The 26,360-nt window shown below is 40.9% G+C and overlaps 2 protein-coding genes across 10 annotated transcripts in view; both read right to left on the bottom strand.

The window, feature by feature from the left end:
- mink1 (misshapen-like kinase 1) overlaps nucleotides 1-4,787 on the bottom strand; it is a 30,303-nt gene extending 25,516 nt beyond the window's left edge. For 4 of the 8 annotated variants that reach the window (XM_034605850.1, XM_034605852.1, XM_034605854.1 and 1 more), the window contains exon 1: nucleotides 3,410-4,786. In XM_034605850.1, the coding sequence (XP_034461741.1) occupies nucleotides 3,410-3,466 (57 nt within the window). In that variant the 5' untranslated portion in view covers nucleotides 3,467-4,786. Of the gene's footprint in view, nucleotides 1-3,409 lie in introns of all 8 variants that reach the window. The other 4 variants (XM_034605853.1, XM_034605855.1, XM_034605851.1 and 1 more) reach the window with 3 other exon arrangements.
- Nucleotides 4,788-5,534: 747 nt separating this feature from the next.
- On the bottom strand, nucleotides 5,535-24,708 carry pld2 (phospholipase D2). Of its 2 annotated transcripts, none has more exons than XM_034607629.1 (24): nucleotides 24,538-24,708; nucleotides 19,974-20,134; nucleotides 19,764-19,891; nucleotides 18,269-18,411; nucleotides 18,030-18,123; nucleotides 17,026-17,091; nucleotides 16,873-16,931; nucleotides 16,530-16,775; nucleotides 16,015-16,158; nucleotides 15,837-15,920; nucleotides 15,614-15,692; nucleotides 15,402-15,512; nucleotides 15,085-15,294; nucleotides 14,821-14,977; nucleotides 14,600-14,718; nucleotides 14,148-14,261; nucleotides 12,066-12,170; nucleotides 11,711-11,799; nucleotides 11,308-11,421; nucleotides 10,447-10,493; nucleotides 10,035-10,169; nucleotides 9,146-9,299; nucleotides 8,364-8,481; nucleotides 5,535-8,248 (listed from the first exon to the last, which is right to left on the bottom strand). In XM_034607629.1, exons 2-24 carry the CDS (start codon nucleotides 20,104-20,106, stop codon nucleotides 8,024-8,026), a joined length of 2,874 nt encoding a protein of 957 aa, XP_034463520.1. In that variant the 5' UTR covers nucleotides 20,107-20,134; nucleotides 24,538-24,708; the 3' UTR covers nucleotides 5,535-8,023. The 2 variants fall into 2 exon arrangements, with proteins under 2 accessions (XP_034463520.1, XP_034463521.1); XM_034607630.1 differs by having other exon boundaries at nucleotides 8,024-8,248; nucleotides 19,974-20,129; nucleotides 24,538-24,701.
- Nucleotides 24,709-26,360: the final 1,652 nt, after the last annotated feature.

Genomic DNA, 26,360 nt, shown 5'->3' with positions numbered 1-26,360 from the left:
GGAGGAGAAGCACCACCAGCACACACAGTCAAACAAATTGTCAGTAATAATTGTAGAAAAGATAAGGAAGCATTAAACGACAGGAGGAATCTATAGTCAGCCTGATAAAATCCAAAACATTGCTACTCTGATGCTTCTTGTGGATATCATATTAATGATATCACACCATGTTAAACCTCAGGGAACAACGCAATGAATGTCTCTTAATGTCAAGCTGCAACCAGCAAAGAACAACCCAATTTCAACAGTGTATGAACTCCAAAAGACACAGTCTATGGTCCATGGGGAAAATTACCACACATTTCCTGCAGGGGTGTCCACTTGAATAACAGAGGAAATCTTTTTTTTTTTTTTTAAAGACCTGCCCTATCTCTGGTTATACAGCTGCAAAAACTGTCGAAATCACGATCTAGAAGTGTTATCTTTGTTTTAATCCCTCAGACTCCAACAGACTAAAAACTATGCTCCAAAAATCATTAGCGAACAAAACCCTAGCTGCCCTAAGGTGTATTTAAATGGTTTTCTGAATGCTTGCAGTATACTGTATACTGCAGTACAATGCAGAGCTATGACCTACGATTAGAATTGATGTTGGAAGGAATGCCTTTTTTCACATTCAACAAACTAAACCCATCTCACTTTATTAATAAATACTGCCATAGTTGGATTATCCATCTTTTATGGGATTAATGTCACACGCATTAAAAAAAAAAATTGTATCATCAATGTTAAAGAAGGCAATGCAAACAAACATGGAGGAGAGTATACGTGACACACAATGGGGTTATTCTGAACAAAAGGTCTTAAAACCAGCCAAGACATAAACATCTACCTAAGAAGAGAGACATGGATGAGGTTGGGTGTCATGGACAAGAAAGCACAACTAACCTCTTGTCCTGCCTAAGCAAGCCAAAACAAACTCCAGACTCAGTTGCAGGAGGCTTTAACCAACAGCTCAACAAATGGGCAAAGAATCAAAGGTGGATAAGAGAGAATGGCTTAACATTTACACAGAAATGTCTCAAGTTTACAAAGTCAAGAAAAAGGTATGGGTAACAAGTGACAGGTAAAGATATGTATCGTTATCTGAATCTGAAACAACCTATGTCAGATTATGGTCAGTTTCGAAAGGAGTTGAAACTTGTACTGGTGCTTTGTAAAGAACAAATCAGAATTTAGTCCCTAACCCTAATCCTTTTTTTATATTAGAGGATTTATTTTTCAAACACTTACTGATCATTAGACCAAACATAGCATGCACTGTTTTACTGCAACCAAATAAAATCACAAGACTAAAATTCTCATGAGTTTCACTTCCAGAGGGTAGGTTATTCTAGCTAATCGGCATCCAATATTCACACTGTCCAACTTTTTGTTTTCCGACAGTGACTAACTTTTAATCAACACAGGTGGCTGTTGTCTCATGGAGTGGCGTTGGCATTGGAATTAGATGTTTCAGCACAAATAATATGATATGATACGTGTCCTGTGTGCAGTGTACTGTTGTTATGTAACTGTGAAGTCACTCTGTAGCAGATTTCTTTAAAAAATACTTTGACTGAGCCACTTTACCTGTGGAGGTTTAATCCTCAAGTAGCACTATGGAACTGTTTTTTATTAGCATGCCCAGCTTTAGTGGATCATATGCAGAGACAAGGATGCTATCACCTTATGGGCATATGGTTAGCAAATTGATGGTGGCTGAAGTATATAGAAGTATTAATGAAATACATTTTGTATTTGTATAATACTACTATTGCATATTGTATGTATAATACAATAATTATTATAATTATTGTGCAATACCAGACCACATATTGCAGTGCAATTATTCAGCAAGCCACAAAGATGTTGTCACATTTGACAAAACACTGTGAAATTCAAGTGATTTTACTCCCATTCAAAGTGAGATAGTGTGGGCAATCGTCACATACTGTCATTTTTACAAACATGTATTATAAAGAACTTGCTCAGTCAACAATGTACAATGATTTCGAAAATAGATTCTCAGGTGAGGCCTCATTAAATCGGGAAAAGAGGCAACACTGGAACAAACAAACCAGGATTTAGATAAACTACCCTAGATCCCCCGTTAAGCCCCATAAACCTGTGAAGGCTACACCAAAGTGCTGGAGAGTTTCCTGGTATGTTCAGAGGGCGCAGGCGTAATTTTTTGGAAAACCTTCTATTTTCTGTTTTTCATTTTAATCAACAGCACTATTCTTCTTTTTACTTTTCTAAATTTCTTCAACAATGTTAATTATGGTGATGCAACATCACTGGTGGCAAGACCCCACATTCTCAGTTCTTATATTAACTGTTAATGATGATAATGAACATCTTCTGAAGTTTTCTCTTTAGTTGGGAGACGGTGCTCTAATTTATCATTTCAAAGAAGGTCACAGTATGAACTGCACCCAAAAAGTGAAGGTAAAATAAAATACATATTTTCTTTATGAAGCCAATAAGAGTCTGTCTTAATGAGATCCATTACTGCAAAAATGTAAATATTTCTGGCCCATTCCACTGTGATGGAGCAACAACTCAAAATTCTGGTCTTACTTTAGACATTGAATGCTTGAAAACAAGGTTGTTGTTTTTTTCATCAACTGGGAATAGTGGAATAGACGTGGGCAGTGGTGATAGAGGAGGGTGGTCGAAACGCCAGGTATATTTTTAAAGCCTCATGCCTCCAGGATGGACCACTGTGAAACACCAGGGACGTAAGTCCAGGGCTTTGTTGTTCTATTCCCCCACAACATCTGACATGTATTTTATAAAAATGCAGTATTTTAGAATGATGTCAGTGCTCTTAGCCAAAATAAAGTAAACTAAAAATACCAGATCCAAACTCCCCAAGGGCAGGGTTAGATGATTTCAGCAGGTCACCACTGACTCTCAGGCCAACATGTGAAAAAAAAAAAGCACTCTCAAAACAAAGATTTGAACTTAAGACACTGTGATTGCAGATGTTATAACTGAGAGTTCATAATATAAAAACACTGTCACCTTTTATAAAGGACTATGCACCATGGCTGTTGTGTGCAATAAAGAAATAACTGCATACATAACAATGCCAAAAATATATCCAGCGTTGTGTGATAAGAAGCAGCCATGTTTTTTTATTATTAAGAAAACTTGTTAGTGTTGGAGAATTTCAATTTATTTGATGAAGCAATCCTGAAATATATTTGATAAAATCTGTGATGGTAAAACCAGTGTAAATCAGAGCGTGCAAATATACCAGGCCAAATGATCCTACGTTAACTTTATTTCCTGGGTGGTGCATTGTTTTGTTTGTGTCAGACACAAACTCACATTTGACTTCACATGACATAACAAGTAATGGGTCGATCGGTCATCATTTGACATGTATGCAGCACACTTGTCTCGCAATAACAATACTCACCCTCAGAGCTGCGAGGTCGATGTCATCCAGGCTTCGTGTGGGGGCGTTTTCAGACATAGCTGGAAACTTGTTATGTTGGCTAACAAGTTAGCCACTTATTTGACAAGAAGTGGAGCAGAAAAATCTAAACTGGGTGATTGGACAAGCCTGACAGGGCTAATCCTGCGAGATGAAAATAATATATATAAAGCAAACAATGTGCGGAACAACGCGATGGCTCTCAGACTAGCAAACACATCGCAGATAGAAGCCGCCACAGTCGCACCCAGCGGGCTAGCTAACGTCAAACTCCGGCTGCAGAGCTGTGGTGTTCTCCGCAGTCGCTGTGGCGAAAGCCCGGCGGTGATATCGGCTCAAAACACGTTCAACTTCCACGAGAGATTTCCACAGACAGTAAACGTCACCGCTAGCATCGGCACCGCTCCGGCCACTGGCAGCTTTTCAATGCAATGCACCTCCACTGTTGTTGTTGAACACCTTGCTGCGTTCATTTTGACGAGGCGCCGCGTCTCCGCTGCTGCTGCACAACATCACAGCTAATGGAAGAAAAATGTCAATGTCGCGGAAAATAAGAATGAAACAATCTATCAGAGAAGGGTGGTGCTCCGCTGAGAGGTTCCCTGTCAGGCTGCTTGGATATATCAGATTTACGGCGAGGCAACGCAGTGGTTGTTTTTTTTTTTAAGGAGAACGCAACGTCTGATGTGATGGCGTCCGGGTCCGTCCGCACCAGAACTGTCAGGCTCTCATTATCAGCCCGGAAAAATGTCCTCCCACTGTATGAATATGGCACAGGTCCCGAAAATCTGTTATTTTGGCCTCGCTCGAAACGCGATTCGTCGCGGCGGCAGTTGTCAAACTTGTTACCACGACTTAAATATTCCTCAAATTTGAGCGCACGGGAGCCACCGAGTCAGGTGCGCACGATCGATCGAACGCCAAGCGGCCAGCTAACGCGGCTAAGCTAACCAGACGAAACTGTCTCCCCCGCGATAAACTTTCCTCCTTCATCCGTTTTCTCGTGCTGTCAAGTCAGTCGCGCCCAGCACTGCCAACCTTCCGGGGCGAAAAACACGCAGGCGGGCGGGCGGTGTTCTCACCAGCCACCGTAACACACTCGTCAGCCGGGGCCCTCGACTCCCTCAAGTTAAGCGTCGCTTTCCTTCACCGGCGGCCAACATTTGAAATAAAACCGTGTTTCTGGTCCAACACTGCGGGGGGGCGGTGCAGTTTTTTTTTTTACAACTGCAGCTAACAGCCAAACTTGTTATTTCGCCATGTTTTGCTTCCCGAAGTCCTCCCTCCCACTTCCAGCCTTGGTGGAGTCTTGCGGGCTCGAACTGACGATTGGCTGCACACTCCTCAAGTGTTTTCTGCTCTACGGCGACTACGGTGCTTCACCAGGGACAAATTACCTGGAAAATTACACTGGACTAATCACGCACAACTGATTTTGGGTGTGGGTGTGTGCGTGCGCGTGTGTTTGCTCTAGTTTGGTCAGTAATCCCAGCAGCTTTATTGATGACATAATTATTTCTCAATTAAGGCAGATCTAATTTATCTCCAGCAGCTCATGATGCCTCTAAACAATGGAGGCAGGAGTCGCCTTCAAAGAGTTCAACACAACAATCTGGTGTATCATTACAGGAATAAAAAGAGGATTTCATGGGTCGTTTATTGAACAATTCAGCATTCACAGGCTAATTTTATTTCCTGGAACCCATTTCTCGTAGATAATTTTTTAATCCAATAATATGCAGACGACAAATAATGTTTCTGGAAGATAAATGAATGGTGATACAAGTGGTTTACAGATGTGTTTCTGCAGTTGAAGGCAGTTTGATTAAACACACATGTAGACATGGATCTACTGTTCAGGTCTTAGGAATGCCATTATGATTTCCTACGCAAAGTTAGAAGAATTAATGCCATCACATAAACATGCATCCTCATTTTTATATTAAAACATAATATCTTTATGTTTACCATTTATTAAAAGTACAAATATACCATATGTTATTGCATAAAGGACAAAAAAGTACATATGAAGGTTGTTACTTGTGGATACATAACAAAAAAAACATTTGATAAACATGTTCAAATGAAAGTAAAAGCAGACATTCACTTTGGAATTCAATAAAAAAAAGTTTATTGATAAAACAGGAAAAGTAACATTTATTAAAACTACAAGTTGGTCGCATCTGGATCAGAATATGTATCAATTCTCTACTTGACAGCTAACCTATACATCAGTAACTCCAAAGTAATAATAACCTAGATCTAAAGAAATGCATACAAAAGGACTCCTGATATGATATGAATCACATGGTGACTGTTAGAGATAATAGGTAAAAGTAAAATATAAGTATTTATTAGTAACATATTCATAAAAATGTGCTGGTAATGCTGGCTAGTAGTCACATTAATTCATGATGGAAACAGTATAAGGTCACTGCTCAGTTTATCGCAGACATTTCTGCAGAATCTTTTAACAAAGGAAACAATTGAAAGCTATGGTTTTGTGCTGTATTTTAGAATAGAAATCACAGTGAGTTCAGGAGGGCAAGAACTCAATATCTTCCAAAGGAGATGTTGAATAGTTGTGAAACAAATAACCCACCATTACTAATCCGTAATGTTTTTAAAGGCTATTCTGTGAAAGGTGCTTCATGTAGCGTGAGGAGATGTTCGTGTATTCATTCACAGACAGGTCGAAACTGAAACCACTGTGGTAAATTAGCAGAAACTCATGGGCATGTCTCAAATGTTTATAAAACATTCTGTAGTATTACACCATCTCAGGCGTAGGTCCAACAGGTTTACACTTCTTTGAGGGATGTCATGTACATCAATCCATTCACCTTGCATGGGACTGTTTTTTTAATTTAATCCTATATTACACAGTTTGAAGGCAACACCTCAAAAAGTCTTGATGTAAGTAACACAAATACTCTTTCATATAATCTACATGTTGCCTATTTTCTGCCTCTCTGCTGGTTTTTCTTTAAAATTCAAAAAAAGCTCTGATAAAACTCACTTTGTGTAAAATGAGTTAAACCTCCAAACACACTCACACTGGAAATTCTTCTTCTTTTGCACATTACATTTTGTCATTGCATAAAAAGAAACCTAAATCCTGTTTTTCTACATGAGGAAGGCATCCTCTATTGGATACTCTCATCATTTATTTCATGATATTTCCAAATCAGTCAATGCAATATTTCAAAAGGTGTAAATACCTGTCTAGATTTACTACCAATGCTGCCTGTGTGTCCAGTGCAAGACTTCTCCATATTCCAGAAGTAGACGTCACGCAGTACTTTGTGGCCCAGTAGAAGAAATTAACAGTTTTCAATAGAATAGACATGATTATATATAGAAGAAAACCTCAAAATCTATTCATCTTAAAATATGACTGCTGCTCTAACCAAAGATATTGCACCATCAATGAATGCCACATCCTGTTGCTACTCAGTTACAGTGTTATGGCTAAATGGAATGCACCGAAACAAATATGTAATCTTAGCAATAGAATATAGGACCGACATGCAAGGTAGTGTATGGCACCGGCACAGAACATTGTGGAGCTCACGTGGAAATAGCTGAAAAATGCAGAGGTCAAACTATACCTGTCTCTGCTTTACAGGAGTTTTCACACAGCAGGGTAGAATTTGTTCTGGACTGCTGGTAACATAGTGAAATAAAAATTCACTTGGTTGTCATGGTGACTCATAAAAAACACGACAATCAACCTGTCACTCTTTAATTATCTTTTCCTCCTTTTTCTTTTCCTCATTTCTCCGCCTGATTGTACCGCGTCCAGATAGAATATATATCAAAACGACGTTGCCTCCACACATATCGTCAGCCTTCATTCAACAGATTACTTCCTATTTTCCAGTACACCATCCGGATTTAGCCGGTTATCACTTTTATCAGTGCTCTCCCTTTCTGTCCTATCCAGTCTTTATTTCAGCTCCAATCCAGTCATCTCTTTATATCCGTCACCATAACAACCACAAATGTTCTGACAGATTTGCTGGCACTGCAGAGAGAGAGAGAGAGAGAGGTGAAGTCTCAGAGGAAGAGAGTGAGTGAGAGAGAAAGCGAGAGAGCGAGAGCCACCCACCCACCCCAAAACCTTGCACCAATAAATGCACACTATGTTCCCAGATCATGTGAGATGCTAGATTTCCAGTACAACCTTGCAATCCCCATCTGACTCATACATTCATTTATGTGTGTTTTGCATCATTGCCAGCTCTGCAGTTCACATTGGACTGTGGAAGTTATTAGGCAGACACAGCGATTGTGAAAAAAGCTGACCAGCAAAGGTTAATGTTCTCTTCTAACAGACTATCAATCATCATTACACTATACATTTTAGTGGTTATGTTCAAATTCGCTCATCATCAGTCAAAAACACGTTAAAAGACATCCGTGATAAACAAATCATGGTCCTAAGGTGATGTCTTGTCCTCACTAGTGAAGTGCCGGTGCTGTAACTGTGTACTGTCCCGAACAATAGGTGAGCTGAGACTACGAGGAGGAGCGTGTGGTACAGCCCGCCCTGTAACTGTTAATGTAGTGATCTGACCAGGGGCTGGGTCATGGTTATGTCCACAGCCCCACAGGAGCCATGCCCTCCTTAGTGCCCAGTGGAGGCAGCAGGTTCTCCTCACACAGGTACATCAGCGGGAAGTGGACCAGCAGCCCTCGCACAGCCTTCAGCTCCTCCGCGGCCTGCTTGGGGTCTGTGTCACAGAGAGGGGCCTTGCTGGAGTACTCCTTCAGCTCTCGCATGCTGTGGACAGCGTTGTTGGGCAGGCATTTGAAGACCTGTGTCACGTCAGGACAAAGGAGAGGGAAGAAAAGTGAAATTACACCGTCAGGAATAAAATTACTGGTCTCAAGATCGTGATTCATGATAGATCACGTTCTGTGTGATGATTACCTTGTCGTAAATGTTGGCATTTAGTTTAGCGGATGCATTCCACACCAAGAAGAAGAACTCGTCACTGATCGGATCATTTATGTTGATACTGGGGTCCGAAGAAGCTCCAACAAGAACACTGGGTAGGAGAAGTAAAAGCAGACAAAGGTTCTTTGGCTAAAAATTTAAACTTCAGAGTTTTTTTCATGAGGAGAATTAATACTAGTTTTTCCCTAAATTTGTATCTGATGATTTGCTTGTAAACCAGAAAATAAACTGGTGTTTTTTCACATGTTGCCAGTTTGCATTCCGTAGCTGTCACTTCCCAGTGCAAAAACAAGGCAAGGCTGGGTGCTGTTCATGACATACAGGTAGGTAAAATACTCACTTTAAAGCTTGATTATGTGTAGAGGTAGTAACCATTCATGGTCATACATACAGTGCTAGAATGGTAGAGTGCAAAACTCTGCCAAGGCCTAACAGTCTCCTTATGAAAACCCATTTCAATTCACTAGATCCAGGTTTGTATTTGGATCTGCACCAAATCAAACACACTCCTAAAGATCCGTTGATTATTCTCTGAAAAATCTCACAATGTAGGTTGAAGTACAAAAAGAACCATCCCTGGATCCACACCAACATGTACTGGGTTCTTCCCTGAACCATACCACATTTTTTAAATTTCATGGAAATCCGTCCTGTAGTTTTTGCATAGTCCTGCTAACTAACAATCAAACATCGATTTAATAACGTAACCTCCTTGGCAGACTTCTAATATCAGGAGATTCATATTTTGTCCTGACCTGAAACACTCTTTACGCAGAGCCAGTGTGAGGGGTCCTGCCTGGTACTCCTCCCCTCCCATGATGGATGGGACCCTCTCTTCATCCTCCACAAACACTGCCAACTCACTGTCCCGACTGCCCAGCATGCTGCGGTCGTTGATGTTGGCCGATCCTGGAACACAAGGGGGAGTGACCAAGCATTTACAATCCGTCCTTTCATCGCTCTTATCAAAGCAGCAATTTAATTAAATCACTATCACAACAGAAAAAAATAACAATAACATTGGAAGGATTCTTCAGAACGAGGATTGCTTTTCAGGATTTCACTTGTACAGTTCTTTGTATGGTGTATATTTATTGTTCAGAAATGGATGTGAAATTAAATGTTACAGGTTTATACTCTAGATAATATGAAACCAATTGATGAGCGTGAACAGCATCAGGAACATGTGGTTACAAACAGTAACACTGGATTACATGCATGCATCGCAATTTGAAATCAGATCGGGAATGGCGGCCTCAACTACCGAAAATGACACTGCTAAGTACAGAGATTGTACATAAATAATTATTACTGAAGAAATGACGACCAAACGACAATCTAAGGGATTAAAACATTCCAACTTCTGAAATAATCAAGTTATAACAACCTTATTAAGGGACTTACACTTCTATTATAGTTTTTTATTCCTCTTTATTATTTATTCTTATAAATACATGCCCATATATTTGTTTAATTGCATATTTTTATTCTACCACAGTTACCGGTATCAAAAGGGTCTACGAAACTAAACTGCATTAACTGACTTACACTAAAGTGTCACACAGCTGCACTGAGAGCCATGAAAACATTAGCATACATCTTAATATGACTCAAGGTAATGATAATGTGTCGGTGGTGACTCACCGATGATGTAGCAGCGGTCGTCAGCGATGAGGGTCTTGCTGTGAACGTAGATGAGCTCTGTGACGAGCGACTGGCAGAGTTGGGAGTGTGTTCTCAGGCCACAGACTGTGATGTACTCCGTCCACTTGTCTTCAACTGGGGGAGCAAACCACACTGACATTATTGAAAAACTACGAAAAACTACAGGGAAGATTTACCATAAGAGAATCTCACACAGGAACGTTGACTGTTAAAGTGGATGTGTAAAGAAGTGAAAGAAGGAAGTAAAGACTGATGGGCAGATACCTAGAACCAGAAGCTTCAGTTTAAAGGAGCGATACGAGGAGACAGAAAGAGACCCGTGTTAAAAAAGGAAGCAGGAAACTTTGTGAACGTAGCTGAAATCAGGGCAGAGACACAACAGAAACCTCACCTTCACTAAGCTTCGACAGGATGGAGTGTTCCCCTCGACATAAGGTCCTAGGACATTAAAACAGCATTCAAATTGAGAACTTAACGCAGCATGGGACATTGATACAACAATACATAATAACAATTCACAACAGACTCGGAAATCTGATGGATGAATGCAAAAAGTTAGAAAATAATAATAATGCCGAGCTGTATTCTATCAAAAACTAGCTCTCAGTGGAGCAGATTTCACACATACACAAAACAAAAATTCCTGTATCCACCCCCTGATCCAGATCTGTAATGAGCGATGGGTCAAGGCCCACCCTTCTACCAATGTTCATGGAAACTGGCTCAGACATTTTGGCGTAATCTTGCCAACACACAAACAAACACAGACAAAAGCATTACAAGTAAAGTATGTTTCTTTCCAGAAACCTTTACTTGGAACAAATTAAAAGGTTCCAATGACCAAATTACATTACATAATATATTAATCATCATAGCCACTTTTATTAAAGACGAATCATAACTGGAGCAACATCGTTACTTGCAATGACATGTTTCCTCTAATGCATGACAGTCAAAGGAGTGGGACATTTTCTAATTTCAGTTTGCATGAACCCTCTACACTCTGACAGTTTATTAGGTACAGCTATAGCTAAAACGAATGCACTCTTATATAACACTACTGCTGCAACTACTCTGTTGTTGTAGCTGTTTTTGAGATACTCTCATGAAAAGGACCCGTCATTTCACTGTCACTCTACATGACGTCTCTGACTCCGATGGAAGCTCGGAGGTTGTGTTTTTCCGGTGGTTGCTGGAGGTTACTGTGCTTGTTCTGGAGTGTAGAATGATAATGGGAGGAAAAGGCTGTCACCTGTAAGTGAAGTGCAGAATAGCTTGGATGGCATTTCCACCGCCTGCATTGACGTCTCCCTCAAATCCAGGAAACAGAGGAATCACCACGTACACTCTGTACTTCTTCTGTTCTCTGTCGTAACACACAATGTCAACACATGCATTGCATAAGAGTGTATTATTTACACATTAATACATAATGTTTGTTTCACTCACATCTGTACTCTATTCTATTTGTTCGTTTCACTTATTCAGTCAGTTGAAATATCTGACAGATTTACTGTGCCTGGTTTAACATGTCTTAATCCAACTTGAGCACAGATTTCATGAATGGCTGCTTTGTATCATTAAACGTTCAAGAATGTGTTTATAAAAAGAAATGTAATCCATTGCTACATCTGGCCAGTACGCTCCGCACAGACCTGTGGGCACGCAGGATCCGCTTCACGATTGCGTCGCCGATCCCGTTATGGATGGTCTTCCCGTCGGCACAGCTGATGAAGAACTGGTTCTGAAGGCAGAGAGGAGGCAGATGGTGGCTTGGTATGAGGTGAGCACTAAAACAGGTAGGTAGCTGGCGAGGAAGGGAGCGAGTTATAACGCCCTTCAGACTCATGCGACCTCATGATCAGACAAAGATTGTCCACAGAACATTTCAAATTGTAAGTGAGTGAGAAACACAGGTAGCAAAATGTATACTTCAAATGTAGATTTGTCTATTTACACAATGAGATTTAATATAAATTATAAAAAAAATAATATCAATTCCTGCATTACCTCGATGTAGATGAAGTGCTCACTGTTCTCGATGGTGTGGATGTAGGCGTTCAAAATGGAGCACTCACAGGTTCCAGCTGACCATCGGTCGACAGAGCGCAACACCTGAGAAAACGACGTGGAAAACACTCTCACTCTCTCTGTGTACAACAAAGTCTTCATAAGAAAGTTCCTAAATATGCGCTGTTATCATTGAGATCCATGAATTATTCCCTGGACAAAATGGTGAAAAAAGAAAAGCGAAAAAAGTTAATCCTGCATCAGGCACCTGATCTGAATCCACACTAAACATTTAAACGACCCATACTTCATCCTTCCACCAAGTTTCATGGAAATCTGTGCTGTTGTTTTTATGATATCTTGCTTAAAAACAAACAAACGTGACAACATAACACCCATACTGAGACTTTGTGAATTCAAGTCTGAAGTCATTTGAGTTTGTGATGCAAGGAGTTTTCTCTTTACATCCATCTAACTAACAAAAACCCACTCAAACAAAAAGGGAGAAACCCCGTTGCAGCCTAATAAACTGCCCCTGAAACTTGAGTAAGAGCGCAACAAAACATGTTCTGAAAACTACGGCACAGAAGAGAGCTGGGGTTACGGTTATAGGCCACAACCCTCAATACAATAAGAAAATACACACGGCAAAGGCTATTGTTAACAGTCACTAAGTGTCTGAACATCGAGTACCATGAAACTTGGTGGAAAAATGTGGGGTGGTATTCTTTAAACATTGTGAGACACGATATTTGTTTACACTTTCATTAATTTCTCAGAGAACAATTCATTGATCTTGATGAAACTGATTTGTATGTGTGCATGTATAATTTGGTGCAGATCCAAATAAAAATCTGGATCTAGTGAATGTGAATGTGGTTTCATAAGCGGAACATTGGCCCTTGGCAGACGTATGCTCTCCCTGAGTAATTATGGTTGTGCTTTTATCGTGCAGTGTCTGTGATGATGTCCAAGGTAAATTTCCCACTGGGATAATAAAGTCTATAGCTTATATTACCTTAGCTATAATCATTCTGTCCTCTAGTGGACGAAAACTGATTCATGCCTCTTTGTAAAGTTGCTACACGTAGCATCTGCTCTGTTCTTCAGGCATTTGAGTTGCCGATGATGTTTCCCCATCATCTGGACCACAACTCCCATTAGGCATACATGTATGAGATGCTTTCACTTGCTCTCCCAGTCCTTTCAAGTACATATGGGTTTTCTGTGGCTTTACAGAAGAAGTGATTCTGTTTCACAGGCTTTACCTTTGTTCCCCCCCCCCCCTCCCATCTGCCACTGCAACCAAAAAGTCTGAATGCTTTAAGCTGCATTTCATCACCAGAACAGTGTCTCTTTGTTGTACTGCAAATAAATCCCTGTGATTTTCTGCTGGATCCGACTGGGTGTCACACCATGTAAAATGCAGAGCAGAAGCCAGCAGGGACCTTCAATCTCTCTGGCAATGGTCTTGTTTGTTTGCAGTAATTAAAGTTGTTTCACTAATTACTCTAAATTAATATGGAGATGATCAGCAGCATGGTTTTAAGGTCCCAGTGGAACATCTGGTTTGTGTGACACAAAAGTATCTTTCCCATTTATAAACAATCCATTTTATAGATAGTCTGCTTGTTTTCTATTTTATCATGGATCAAGGGTTAATTTTCTGTGCAAAGACACTGCAGTGTTTGTACAACTCGCCACTGTTCTCCTGTAGGAATGACACTTATGATGAATAGAAAACAAGTCTGATTTATCTTGTTTGTCTTGTTTGAACAGGAGACTGAAGGCCAGAGAGCACCCAGAGAACTAGCCTGACAGTTAGAGACAAAGTAGAGACAGTTCTTTTGTACTGCAACACACCAACACTTATTTGTCTCTTCTTGAACATTTGTTAATGAATTAAACAATAAGGCAACATGATCAAATAATAATAACACCCTCTCTTATGCAGGGGGCGACCCATAAGTTACATTCAAATGATCATATGTAAACTGATTGTAAGACTCATACGACCATTTTCGTCTTTAAAGAAATCCCACACAACATCTGGGATTCATGTGTGTGGGGAAAAAAAAATACCTGCACTTTGGCTTTCTTGGAGCCGGGCACAGTGAATGAGAATGAGTCAGCAGTGCACTGAGACTTGGGAAGTAGGTACGGGTAGAAGTTGTCCTTGTACTTGTTTTTGAAGATCTAGAGGAAATAAAACGTCCTGTTAGCCGTGTTACCATAAGTCGCTATGCACAACAGAGTTCTACAATTTCCAACCGGGCCTGAATGATACAAGTCTCAGATTGTATTTAGCTCAGTTCAATTAATTCAAGCAACATTAACTTTTATTTTTACTTTGCTTACATCTCTGAATAACTGCTTGCAAATAGTGGTGAACAAGACATTTTAAGGATATCTAAGATTCAATGGTAAAAGCTGAAATGAGGATGTTTACAACATTATGTTAAGATATAGATTAAAACTACGACAATTAAAAAACAGGTATCTTTAAAAAGGCAGATGTTTCCTGGCAGATTAACCTTGGTGAAGTTCCAGCGCTGGATGAAGTGGCGAGTAACATCCCTGGCAGCTTTGCCATGAATAACAGCAGACAGATCTCGCCACGGCATGCGAGGAATTTGAGTACGGTCGACGTTATCTGAGAAAGTAAAGCAAAGCAAAGCTTTCAGCTCACGCGTTCAGAGGCGCTCGGCCTGTTTGCATGTGTGTGTGTGACGCTGCAGGAGATTAGGTGATGCACCTTCAAACGGTCTGTCCAACTGGACCCAGTCTTTCTTGATGAAGTTGCTGTAGTCTTTGCCGAGCCACAGTTTAGTGTTGCCGGTCAGGCGGTCGGGAACCTGCACGGCTTGATTATCTGGTTGAGAGGGTTTTGGACCGTCAACCTCACCATTGTCCTGGTTAATAGAGACATTTGTTAGCATCTTCTTGAACTATTGTCAACATATTAATGCTTCATCAGAGGCAATTAACAAGCTAAATAAGAGTTTCAACACATTCTTACGCCTGTATTTCCATTTGGCTCCTCCTGGGTTACACTGATGGACGCCTCTGTCAAACCCAGGTCAGTCAGCCGGTACTGGCTGTCATCCCACCTCCCAAAGGCCAAGTCCATCCCCCCGATGAAGGCTACCGTTTGGTCAATGGAGACCATCTTTTCGTGATGAGCCCACAGGAACACCACAGATGACACATGATCGGGATGTCTCATTACCTGGTGGATGTAAAAGGGGCAAAATCGAGGTTAAAAACATGATATGGGGCTTATGGTAATTGTGTTACCATTCTCTTTGTGTCAAATTATGAAGGGAGACGACAGACCTTGATGTTTGGGTGCATATTCATGAGAGTCCTCTTGCTGTGCTCACTATTGATGCCGAGTGCGAGCTCCACCTCTTTGTACAGCAGAACACACACTTTGACCCCTTGTTCCTGCAGGAAAAGGTTCAAAGAGACTTGACGCCAAGAAACAATCAGGTAATGTGAAACTTGAATACTTAAAAAGAGCGGAAGAAGACGGAGAGAATCCCTACTGCTTTGCGTTTGAGAATCTCATCCAGGCGCCAGTAGTTTTCAGTCGCTGGTCTCTTCAGGAACACTTCAGGGCTGAGCCTGAGAGAAAAGACATTGAAGGCTTTCTATACATTTCTACATTATGCACATAAGAACTACACTTAATCTGTAGGTAAAATGTTTGAAGTTTTTGTTTCGTAAACCAAACTCTATCCACTGATTCCAGATGTTGATGACACTCACCACCAATCTGTGATGAAGATTTCCTCCTTGGCTTGTTCGAGAGCATCAGCCAGGTTGGCAAAGAAGCGGCTTCCATTCACGTACCTTCAAACGACATGGATAAACTGGTAAGTTTAGCAAACGAGGATAAAAACCCAAGACATACGGTTGTAAATCTACTGTCGACTACATGTCTGACCATTTAGTGAGTGTGTTCTCGCGCGGTGGAGCAAAACCATCGAAGCGTTGCACTTTGAGATAATCACTGGATTCTGCCAGCCGGTTGATTTCGTGACTCCACCAATGAGCTTGTCGATAACTGCTGCATTTGATGACCAGACTCCTGAACGAAACAAACAATTTGTGAAACACAACCACAACACAACCACAACACAATCCCAGACACATGTAGGCCATTTCGTGTCAAATCATTGCACTTTTGGGCCGTCGCGACCTATTGAACCAAATGTTCATGTTTGTTATGTTTTAACTAAAATTGTTACTATTTAACTATTTGGGGGAACACTGTGACTTTGAATGGCCATATGTCCCTTTATATAGGTCACAGAAAAGTGGTTGTCATTTTGTTAATGGGCTCCCAGGCCATAGGATAGTGGGTTGAAAGCAATACGACATGTGTGGAATCATAGTTATTAAGTTAAATGTTAACTAGCATAAATCGGAGTACATAGACCAACACACAGCTGAACCTACCGAGTGAAGTTCTCAATGCAGACCCCGTATCTAGTGTCTGTGTAAGAACGGCCGACTTTCACTCTGAACTCTGGGTCAAACAGCAACACGAAGTTGATGTAGCCGTGGTCCCGGTTCATGTACATCAGGAAGGAGTCTTTCACTACCAGCCAGCGGCGCGACCAGCGGAAGCAGAACTGATGGTGGCCGATGCAGTTCAGGCCTTGGACGCGGTGACCCCCTGACCTCTTGAAGATGGGCCCCTCCCTGAGACAAGTTGACAAGATGTTGCAGAATGAACCTCTCTCATGAACTCAGTTATTTACTTGGTATTTAACACACAAATCTCAACAAATTTGCTTACAAGCCTTTAGGCCCAAGATCAGTGACGAAAGACAGAGCACCGACAGAGAGGAACTCCAGCTGAAAAAAAAAAAAAAAAAGAGACAATGTAAAAATGCTGCAGGACATCCACTGTGTATGTGTGTTGTTTATCTTTGGGTTTCATAGCTTTTACCATGCTGTGATCATTCCGACAGAATGCGTTCTCCAGCAGACCATTCAGATACTCCTCAAGATATTTCTGAAATAGACAAGGAGGTAAGAAAATGAGCAAATCTTGAAAAGCAACTTGACACACTGCAGTCAGTCAGAAGCTGCTTTGAGACAGGCACTTAGGACATTTTGCTGCCAGCCCACAAGTAAAATGTCTGGAAAAATGTCTGTGAGATCATGTGAGAGAATACGACACACGACGGATGCAAAACTAGAAAAACTAAAAGAATCGGCCATACACAAAAAAGACGCCAACAAAGATTTGAAAGACAATGAGATTCAAGAGCTTTTGGTGATAAGGGCCGACGACAGTGTCAATGTGGTACAAACACGTGATTTCCACAGTGGAATTTATACGGTTTTGCCTCCTGCATGCTCGGGTGCCACCAGTCGCCTGAACACTCCAGACATTCAACCGGACACACACGTCAGACTCGGACAACCTCCTGCTGCTTTCTACATTAGTGAAAGACAACTCTGGAAAATGTTCAGACCCAATTTTTTTGTATTTCTGTCTGAAAATGGCCAGAAATTGACTTTTGTGCATGTGGGTGTGTGGTATCGCTTGAAAATGTATGAAACATATAAAAAAAATATTTGAAATAATATTTTGTATTATCACAATAACTGACAGTCATGAAAACACTTAAATGTGCTTTTCTCCAAAAAGTGGCAGCCCCAAAATGTATGCAAAAATGTCCTTGTGATTGTAATAGAATATGTGAGCACTATGATGCCAGTTGATCAGTTAAAAAAAATAATGAAATGAAAAAGAGAACTCAAGCTACAATTCATAGCAATAAAAGCCCTTATCTCATATATGTTTCCTTTATATGAGATCATCAATCTTCCTCTTTAGATAAAAGTACAGTTCAAAAATCTTTTCTATGATTTTTAGACACTTTGTCTGAGTATTATCGATTCAAAGTCGACACTGTATATGTATCTAACGGGTTTGTTTAATACCATTTTGCTGGAGGTCCTCCTGGCTCGTTCAGTCCCGTGCAGGCTGGGCATTTCCTCTGACATGGCTCTGAGCTGCTGCCGCTCCTTTGCAAATCTGTCACAGAAGTTTGAATATTCAAAACAATCAGAGCCTGAGAAATAAGTCAATAAAAGCTCACACTCAACCCATCACTCAGATTTTTTCTCTCAGAGCGAGAGGTGGATTTGCCTGGTTATGATAAACAGATGTGGGCACCAACCTTCCCAGAGGCAGCAAGTGAATCAACATCTTGTGTTTGTAAAGGTCTCGATGCAGCTCCTGGAAGTGCTTGTACTTCCTCTTCACTGTCCAGTGGAAATGGCCGTGTGTCAGCCGCACAGTGTACAGGGTGCCTACGCGGACCTGGAGGGGCAATTTTGAAAATGATGAAAATCAAATACTGAAAAAAACAAAATTACGATAAATGACTTAAGAGTCCCGTTCTCAACCGCATTTGTTAGTTTGCAGGAACATGCCAAAAGCTCCTGAACAAATTTCCGTAACATTTGGGGAGGTGTTGGAAATGGCCTAAGGAAGAACCCATTCAATTCAGGAGAGGATCAGGATCCAGAGCTGCACACAGCCATACAATGCAGCAACACTAATGAGAAGTGTAAAAAAACTTTTGGGCTCATTGTGAAGATGTGGCCGGACAACTTATAAAATGGCAGGTCACCACAGTCAAGACAATAAATTGGGACCACTGCTTTGACAGGGTGGGAGAGAAGTATGCGCTCTCAGCATGCCCCTCTGGTTTACAACACTAATTTTTACTCCACGAGTGACCAAGAGTCACAAATGACTGTTTGAGTAAACGTGTTCTCTTTCAATTTCATCACGCTTGGGCATCTTTCTTATTAGTACGCATCACTTCCTGAAACTAAAACGTTGAGTTTCCATCTTCCTTGACTTACATGTCTTTGGATAGTAATAAGAAAATCAGAGCGTGAAGATACTCAGACATGGAGATGATACACAAACTGACTGAGGGGGCCATATATCTAAGCTGTTATAAATAATTATACTGTTTTAGTTTGTGCAAAATGCAACATATGAGTCTCTGGGTCAGTTCTGGTTAATGCACCATTACACTCACACACCTTGTGCTTTTTACCCATTTAGAACATTGAATTGTGAATGTAGATGTGTCAAAGCTGTAAAATGGGCTCCCAGTAAGTCAGCTGTTTGTGGGATGAGTCTCTGATGGCTCCAGGAAAACTCAGCCACCCACTTCCTCTCACACTCTCAACACTTCACTCACCTGTTCAACTCTCACGTTGCATCCACACTCCACGTAAAAAGCAACCGGCCACATAATCTCCAGCCTACCCTCTCCTTCTGAACAACAGCCGGCTAATACAACAGCTCCAAGCCCTGAACGCCCCCACAGGAGTTCAACAACCACACAACACACAGGGACAGCTGACTGTTCAGACTTGAAACAAGCTGCTCAATAGTTTAGCAGCAGAGTTTCATCTGCAGTTTTACTGTCATAGATTGTAGATTACACCATGTCATTAAGGTAAAACACTGTTACGTCTGAGATGTTAAAAAGTGATCATGGGTCGATCATCAGTTGGTCTTTAGGAAGTAGAAACTGTTTCGAGATGTTTGTAAAGTAAAAAGGATACGTGTGTGTTTTGATTTTTAAGTTCATCTAAACCTTAAAATACTTCTATCCTTTTAACAACGACCAAAAGGAAGAAAAAAAGGACCTTTGAGCGAGTAGTGTATTTCTCTGTGTTGTCCACTCTGCATGTAATAGGAATACCGGGCATTAAGTATGGCACACCCGCCTCCTTTATATCTGGAAGACGATGTACCACCAGGAAAGGACGGCCGTCTGTGGAAGATTAGAACATTTTAATAAGACTCTTTGGACACTAGACGTTCTCAATAGGCAGCTCATTTAATGTGTTTCGCACCATTGCTGGACATGAGGCCGTCTAACTCATCTGGACTCAGGTTGTGGCCGTCGTGCGAGAAGCGTCTTGTGCCCAGGGTTTGTGCCATCGAGCTCTGGGCCTCGGGCTCGATCACTTCCTCTGGACTGGCCATCGCACAGCTGTTGCAGTTGGCCGCTGTCCTGGTGCACAAACAAGATAAGAAGGCAGGTTAACATTTACAGTCGCAGAGGTTGTGCACCTTCTCACCACGAAGTATACATAAGGTGAACTAAACTGTCACGCATGAGGAAACATTATTACTGGTCAAACAAATGTGGAAATGAGAACAGACTCTTCATACACACCATAAACCCATTCATATTCAGTATTCCAGTAGAGACAAGGAAGCAACATCACTTAAAGTAACAGTTTGCAACTTCTTTACCTTAAAATAGCTGTTTCAAAATTGGTTTGAAGGTGAGGAGAATGGTGTTGCTTTCATTCCCACTCCCCACCCTGAATGTCTGCTCTTGCACTATGTAACTTTTGGTGAGGCCCAGTAAGTTCAAGAGTAATGCTGAACTTATGATCAGTAAAAAAGAGTAAAAAGTCATTAAAAACCAGAGTTTATCCACAATATTCAGCAAGGAAACTTGAATTTTAAGAGTCTGCTGTATTTGTTACAGCTGCAGCTCTTTTGATTCAGGAAGCCGGGGATCATGGGTAATATCTGTTGTGTTTCAGGTCAGTGGATGGGATGATAGAGTCAAAGCTCCGGTCAACACATTGATAGTCTGTGTTTTTTTCCTGTTAACCACATAATCGCTTGGACACTGAGCCTGACAAAACGAATCACCACGTGTAGCTGCAGGGGGCGCTGTTGCTCGGTAAAAGTAACATGGTGTTGCTTTAAAACACTAACTCAAAGACTACACGGTTAATATTTTGACTGCATTCATTGTTTTTCTTAGTGTATATTCCTTAAATGAATTATAATTATATTGTCTCTATGGCTTCATCATGTCTCATTACAGATTAATTTCAGTTATTGCTAATGGGCTGCTAGAAACTGTCATCAATATTTCAGGTCTATTACACTCTGTGAGTTAATGTGAGTTTGTCTACTATGACTGAACCAAATGGCTACAGAGTAATTGGTGTGGTACATCTATGATATATTATATTTAATTTCATATGATTAGCAGCATGCAAACGTTGCAGTAGTGTTGGTAAAAGTAGGAACAGAGGCAGCATCAGTCACAGTCCCACTAGCTCCACTATGACAACAGCTAACAGTAACAATAGCAACAGCATTATGAGTCATATAAGATGTATTTTAGGAGCAGCAGCACTAAAGCAATAATGCAGCAGCAGCATTCCTTGCATTATCAGTCACGGGCTTCATACATCATCAGTTGCAACAACACAACTCTGTCTGCAGATAAACTTCAAGTTACTGGAGAAAACAATCTGGTCGGACAAGCAGGAGCTTCAAGTCAATCTCATCCTCGGAGAGAGTGAGGTCACATCCTCATACAGGAAGAGGCATTCAAGCACGACTCAGTAGCACAGTCGGCGACAGACTATGAAATGTTGTCAGAAGCACAGTTCAAGTGACAAAAGTAAAGAGTCTTAAAGCAGCATCGGCATCTCGTGGTGTTTACCTGCTGGTCAGGTCGTCGACATTGTGAAACACGAGAAGTCTAGGACACAGCTACCGGTGACAGAGGATGGTGTGTGTGTGAAACCTTTTGTGTAGCGTGTGGGTAGATGTCTTTCAATGGCTGAGTGTTTCCAGGGAAACGAGGAAATGGGGTGGTTGTGTTTGTTGTGTGTGTGCGTGTGCGTGTGCGTGTGTGTGTGTGTGTGTGTGTGTGTGTGTGTGTGTGTGGAGGAGGGTGACCCATTGAAGAACCACATTGAAAAGACTTCATTGAAATGACTCACTAGTTTAAGGTAGCAATAGATTACATTATTATTTTCAGTCCATAATGTTCATTGTTGTGCTTCAACTAACATCTATTGTTTTCTACTGTTTAGTACAAACATTTTTTTTCACTTGCCAAATTGCTTAGACAATCCAGAATTACTAAATATATTGTTAATGAACTGTATATAGACCAATGCTACCTTTCTTTATATGGTACTAATGCCATTTCATAATGCTGTAATCATGACATAATTTATACCATATAATGACGAATGATGGAATAATCTAAATAAGATGAATATAGTGGCTCTAATGTTATTGTCTGCCAAAGTTAACATATTAGTACACTATAAAACGTTTGTGACTTCATAGAGAAGTCACGATGACATAATTCCACCATATGATTGTTAATTACTCTATGATTTAAATGTAATTACATATTTAATATGGAAAATAGTGCCTAATATTTTTGTCAATTTGTTGATCTTCCATGGAAAATTGTATACTCAGGATGTTTATACTCAAGCTGTGGCGTGTACGCCCGCACATCAACATCAGATGTGGTTACAGGACAAGTGAAACCGAGAGCCTCCATGCAACACCCTTGAAACATTAACTAGGTCAGGGGTAAAACAAGGCTATTCAGGTTGTAAAGTTACTCTTTAAAGAAAGCTACTGCTGCATAGAGGATTGTGTTTGCATGTGTCCAACCATAACAAAGCAGACTGTACTTTATTTATCTGAATATGATCTGACTGACTCCGTAATCCACTTGACGTACAGATTATGTTTAATTCTAAAATTGTAATACACAACACCTCTACTTAACAAAGGCCGGGGTCTGTGGCTGGGTCCGAGGTCACCACTCTGAAGGACTTGGCTGAGGGGAGAGTGGAAGCTGAACTACAGACAAGTCATGTACTATCTCTCACACACCTCTTCATAAAACACTGGACAAAGTAAAGAGCAGCTTCAACAATGGACTCATTCCACCTCCACCAGGAGGTCATCCCTGCCAACTGACATTAAACTTCTCAGCTCGTTTACCTCTACCGGGCCTGTGATCACTGAACTGGACTAAATTTAAAATATCATTGTGTTCACATGTGATGTTTGTGTTCACATATGATGCACTACTAGGTATCCCTCTTCACCTGAGTTTAACATTGGTTTTACTTTTTAAAGACTCTTCGGTGTTTGTATCTACTAGTTGTTTTTAGTTTAGTTATTCATATGTTAATTTATAATATATTGTAAGGGGTCCTTGGGTTACGAGAAAGGCACTGTGAAATACAATGTGTAATTATTAAAATTACCATCATAATAATTGTTATTATTATCATTACTATGATAATATTGCTCAGAAGCTTAATCATTACATTGTTTTGTATTTAAATTTAAATTTCTATATTATATTTTGCTTTAATACTGCATTTTAATCAATTGCCTCAGGTCTGCAAGTATTTTTTAATTGAAAAACTGGTCATTATTTACTGTTTGGCTGCTATGAGAAATTGATTTCTCCCCCCGAGATTAATATCTCTGTATGTATTGTAATTTTCATCAATAGCAATTTAGCAAAATATATCAATACAATGCTTATATTTGGCAACCACAGCTGTTTGTCACCAGAACCTGCCCTCAGGAGCAAAAATCTGTTTTTAAACTGAAGAGAAACAACAATGTGACATTTCTAGTGCTAATTCTTGACATTGAGTGATGTGAAATTGATTTCTGGCCATATAGTCCAGCCCTACTATCCATCCATCTGCCTCAAGCATAGATCACCTGTTATTATGGGGACAGCAGGGTTCATGCACTTAAACGTTAACTTTAAACACGCCCCCCCCCCCCCTCCCTAACACAAATCTTAATGTTTACATTTTCCATTTGATTTCATTTTTAACAGAATGAACGTGATGTGTCACACGTGCACTGGACCTTTGAGAACACACAGGGTGAAACACACAGGGTGTGACAGTGACATGTTCACTGAAAGGACCGGGTCTGAGTGTCGAACAAAACTTCGCACAATGACTAAAACAACAGTGCTGAGTCAACTCTTGCCTGAGCCGCATGGTCCGACTACATATTTCCCCTTTAAAACCTCCTCCGCGTCGACTTAAAATAGCTCCTCTTCTTCACCGAGGCACAGTCACAACGCCGAGAGGTGATTTTGGGGGAAAGAAAAACGCAGATTTTGAGGTTAGATTTTCAGAGCCGATGGGAGTTTGGATGTGGGGCTGTGGCTCCATCAGACCCTCTCAGGCAAACACACGGGATCTGTATGAGCCCATTTCCCCCACACAGCCGTTAAATCCGCATCCACTCCGGATCTAAATCGTTACTGTGGCCGCGCACCGTGGAAGTGCTGAGAGCTAAGTTTTGTCGTCTCCACCCATTCCCCCTGTTTTCCCACAGCGCCACATTCCGCCAGGAAAAACTAGTACCTCGATCAAACCACCGCACACATCAGCTGTGTTAACACTGTTTACACCACACGGACTGTATGTAAACACATGGCAGTGTGGGGCGGGTGTGTGATGTATATGGAGATGTGCATCTGGACGATCAGGAGTCGGTAAAGCTGCGACACACACACACACACACTCACACGCACACACACAGGAGTGGAATATAACGCGTCAAAGTTTGGCCTACAACCATACTCACTCTCAGTTTAAATGAAACCCCGGCTCGGCTCGGCTCGGCTCGGCTCGGCTCAGATGCTCCACATGAGACACAACAAGGTGAACACACACTCGGGCTACAGCTGATCGTTCATCGTATTCCACAGCGTTGCTAAAGCGGAGTGTCTCCAGTAGGTGATGCACATCAAGTCCCTCCCACCGGTGGCCTGCAGGGCAGAAGGGAGGAGACCCGAAAGTGATGGCAGCCTTTTCCCACAACAGTCTGTCGCAGTATTTAAAAAAACATATATTTGTACACATGGTTTTGCAACAAAAATCTCAAGTGTATGAAATATATATATATAGATTGATAGATAAGAATATTATGGAACCAAACAGCAGAAGAGAGGAGAGTTAAAGGGATAGTTCACCCCAAAAAATGTATTCACTCATTATCTACTCACCACTATGCCGATGGAGGGGGTGGGTGAAGTGGTTGAATCACTTTTGGAGTTGGAGTTTCAGGGGTAAACTAATTCTACTCGGAAATAAAACGGTTACTCTCCTCCGGAGCCGCATTCGCAAGTGAACATTTAGGCTGTAAGTGATGCTGTTTTGTATGGAGTAGAATTTGAATGCAGGGGCTTACAGACACTTGGATGACCCCACAGGAGCAGATATGTAGGTATTTAATGTTTTTTTTTCTTTTTTTTTTTTTTTACGTTTCCATTTACTTAAATTGTTTTGGAATTGGCTGCAAGGCTGTTTACCCCTGGAACTCCAAAAAGTGTTTTGGGGACTCAAACACTTCACCCACCCCTCCATCGGCAAAGTGGTGAGTCGGTCATGATTCATTTTTGGGTGAACTATCCCTTTAACAGGCAGGGATTTGGCTGCAACGCGGACATGTTGTGACTCGGTCCCTTCAGGTACACACACACACACACACACACACACACACACACACACACACACACACACACACACACACACACACACACACACACACAGGAATGTAGCCTATATGGACGGTGAGGACAGGACACGTGCTTTTAATTTGTATTTTACAAACTGCGATGTCAGTCACACAAAATATGGCGAAATTTCCGGTTAAAATGTTCCACATGAGACCCGTAGATAAAATACCTGGGAAATTTTACGTTCACAAATCCATGTACATGAAAACGAGACCTACAATTTCTATATGTTTCCTAATGAATTAATGTCTTTCTGAAAGCACTGAAACTCATGAAAAAGAAAGTGGCAGTGGACTTAGAGAGGAATATGCCCTTTCAATTTTTAACTTTATTATTATTCATTTATTTTTTTGTATGATCAATTTATGTTATTGTTATGTCTTACAATGTTTTACTATCATGTCTGTTTTGTCTCGTTTATTTGTGTGAAGGACCAGATGTATTAATGAACACCTGTATTAATGCTCACAGCATGTGTATGGAGACAGGTACGGTAGAATAGAATAGAATAGAAAGCAATTGTCATCGTATACTGACACAACAGAATTCATAGGGCCACTCCACTAGGTGCATAGGAACACATTCACATAAAAAGACACAAGATATAACACATTTCATACACATTGCATACCATACACGCAGACATAAAAAAGTAGTAGTATATTTATGAATATATGATTATTGCACAGTACACAGAAGTTATTGCAGAGTTCAACATAGTTACTTAGATAGGGGGTGATAAGGCAGTTTTAATTTATTTTGTGTGTTGATTTAGAGTTTGAATGGCCTTAGGAAAGAAACTTTTCTTGAGTCTGGAGGCTCAAGCTCTTGTCTGTAAGTGACCTGTAGCACCTTCCTGAGGGCAGCACTACTAAAATATTTCCAACCA

Source organism: Hippoglossus hippoglossus, chromosome 14 (assembly GCF_009819705.1).
Source record: "Hippoglossus hippoglossus isolate fHipHip1 chromosome 14, fHipHip1.pri, whole genome shotgun sequence".
Classification (NCBI taxonomy): Eukaryota; Metazoa; Chordata; class Actinopteri; order Pleuronectiformes; family Pleuronectidae; genus Hippoglossus; species Hippoglossus hippoglossus.
This window is presented reverse-complemented; position numbering and strand designations above follow the sequence as displayed.

Bases quoted from the DNA above. Each gene is read 5' to 3' on its own strand.
- pld2 (XM_034607629.1), bottom strand. From the start codon at position 20,106: ATGGCCAGTCCAGAGGAAGTGATCGAGCCCGAGGCCCAGAGCTCGATG. The intron at 15,295-15,401 runs GTCTGTCGTCTC...TACATCCACCAG, and splicing joins ATATGCACCCAAACATCAAG to GTAATGAGACATCCCGATCA. The intron at 9,300-10,034 runs GTGAGTCACCAC...CTTGTGTTCCAG, and splicing joins CGACCGCTGCTACATCATCG to GATCGGCCAACATCAACGAC.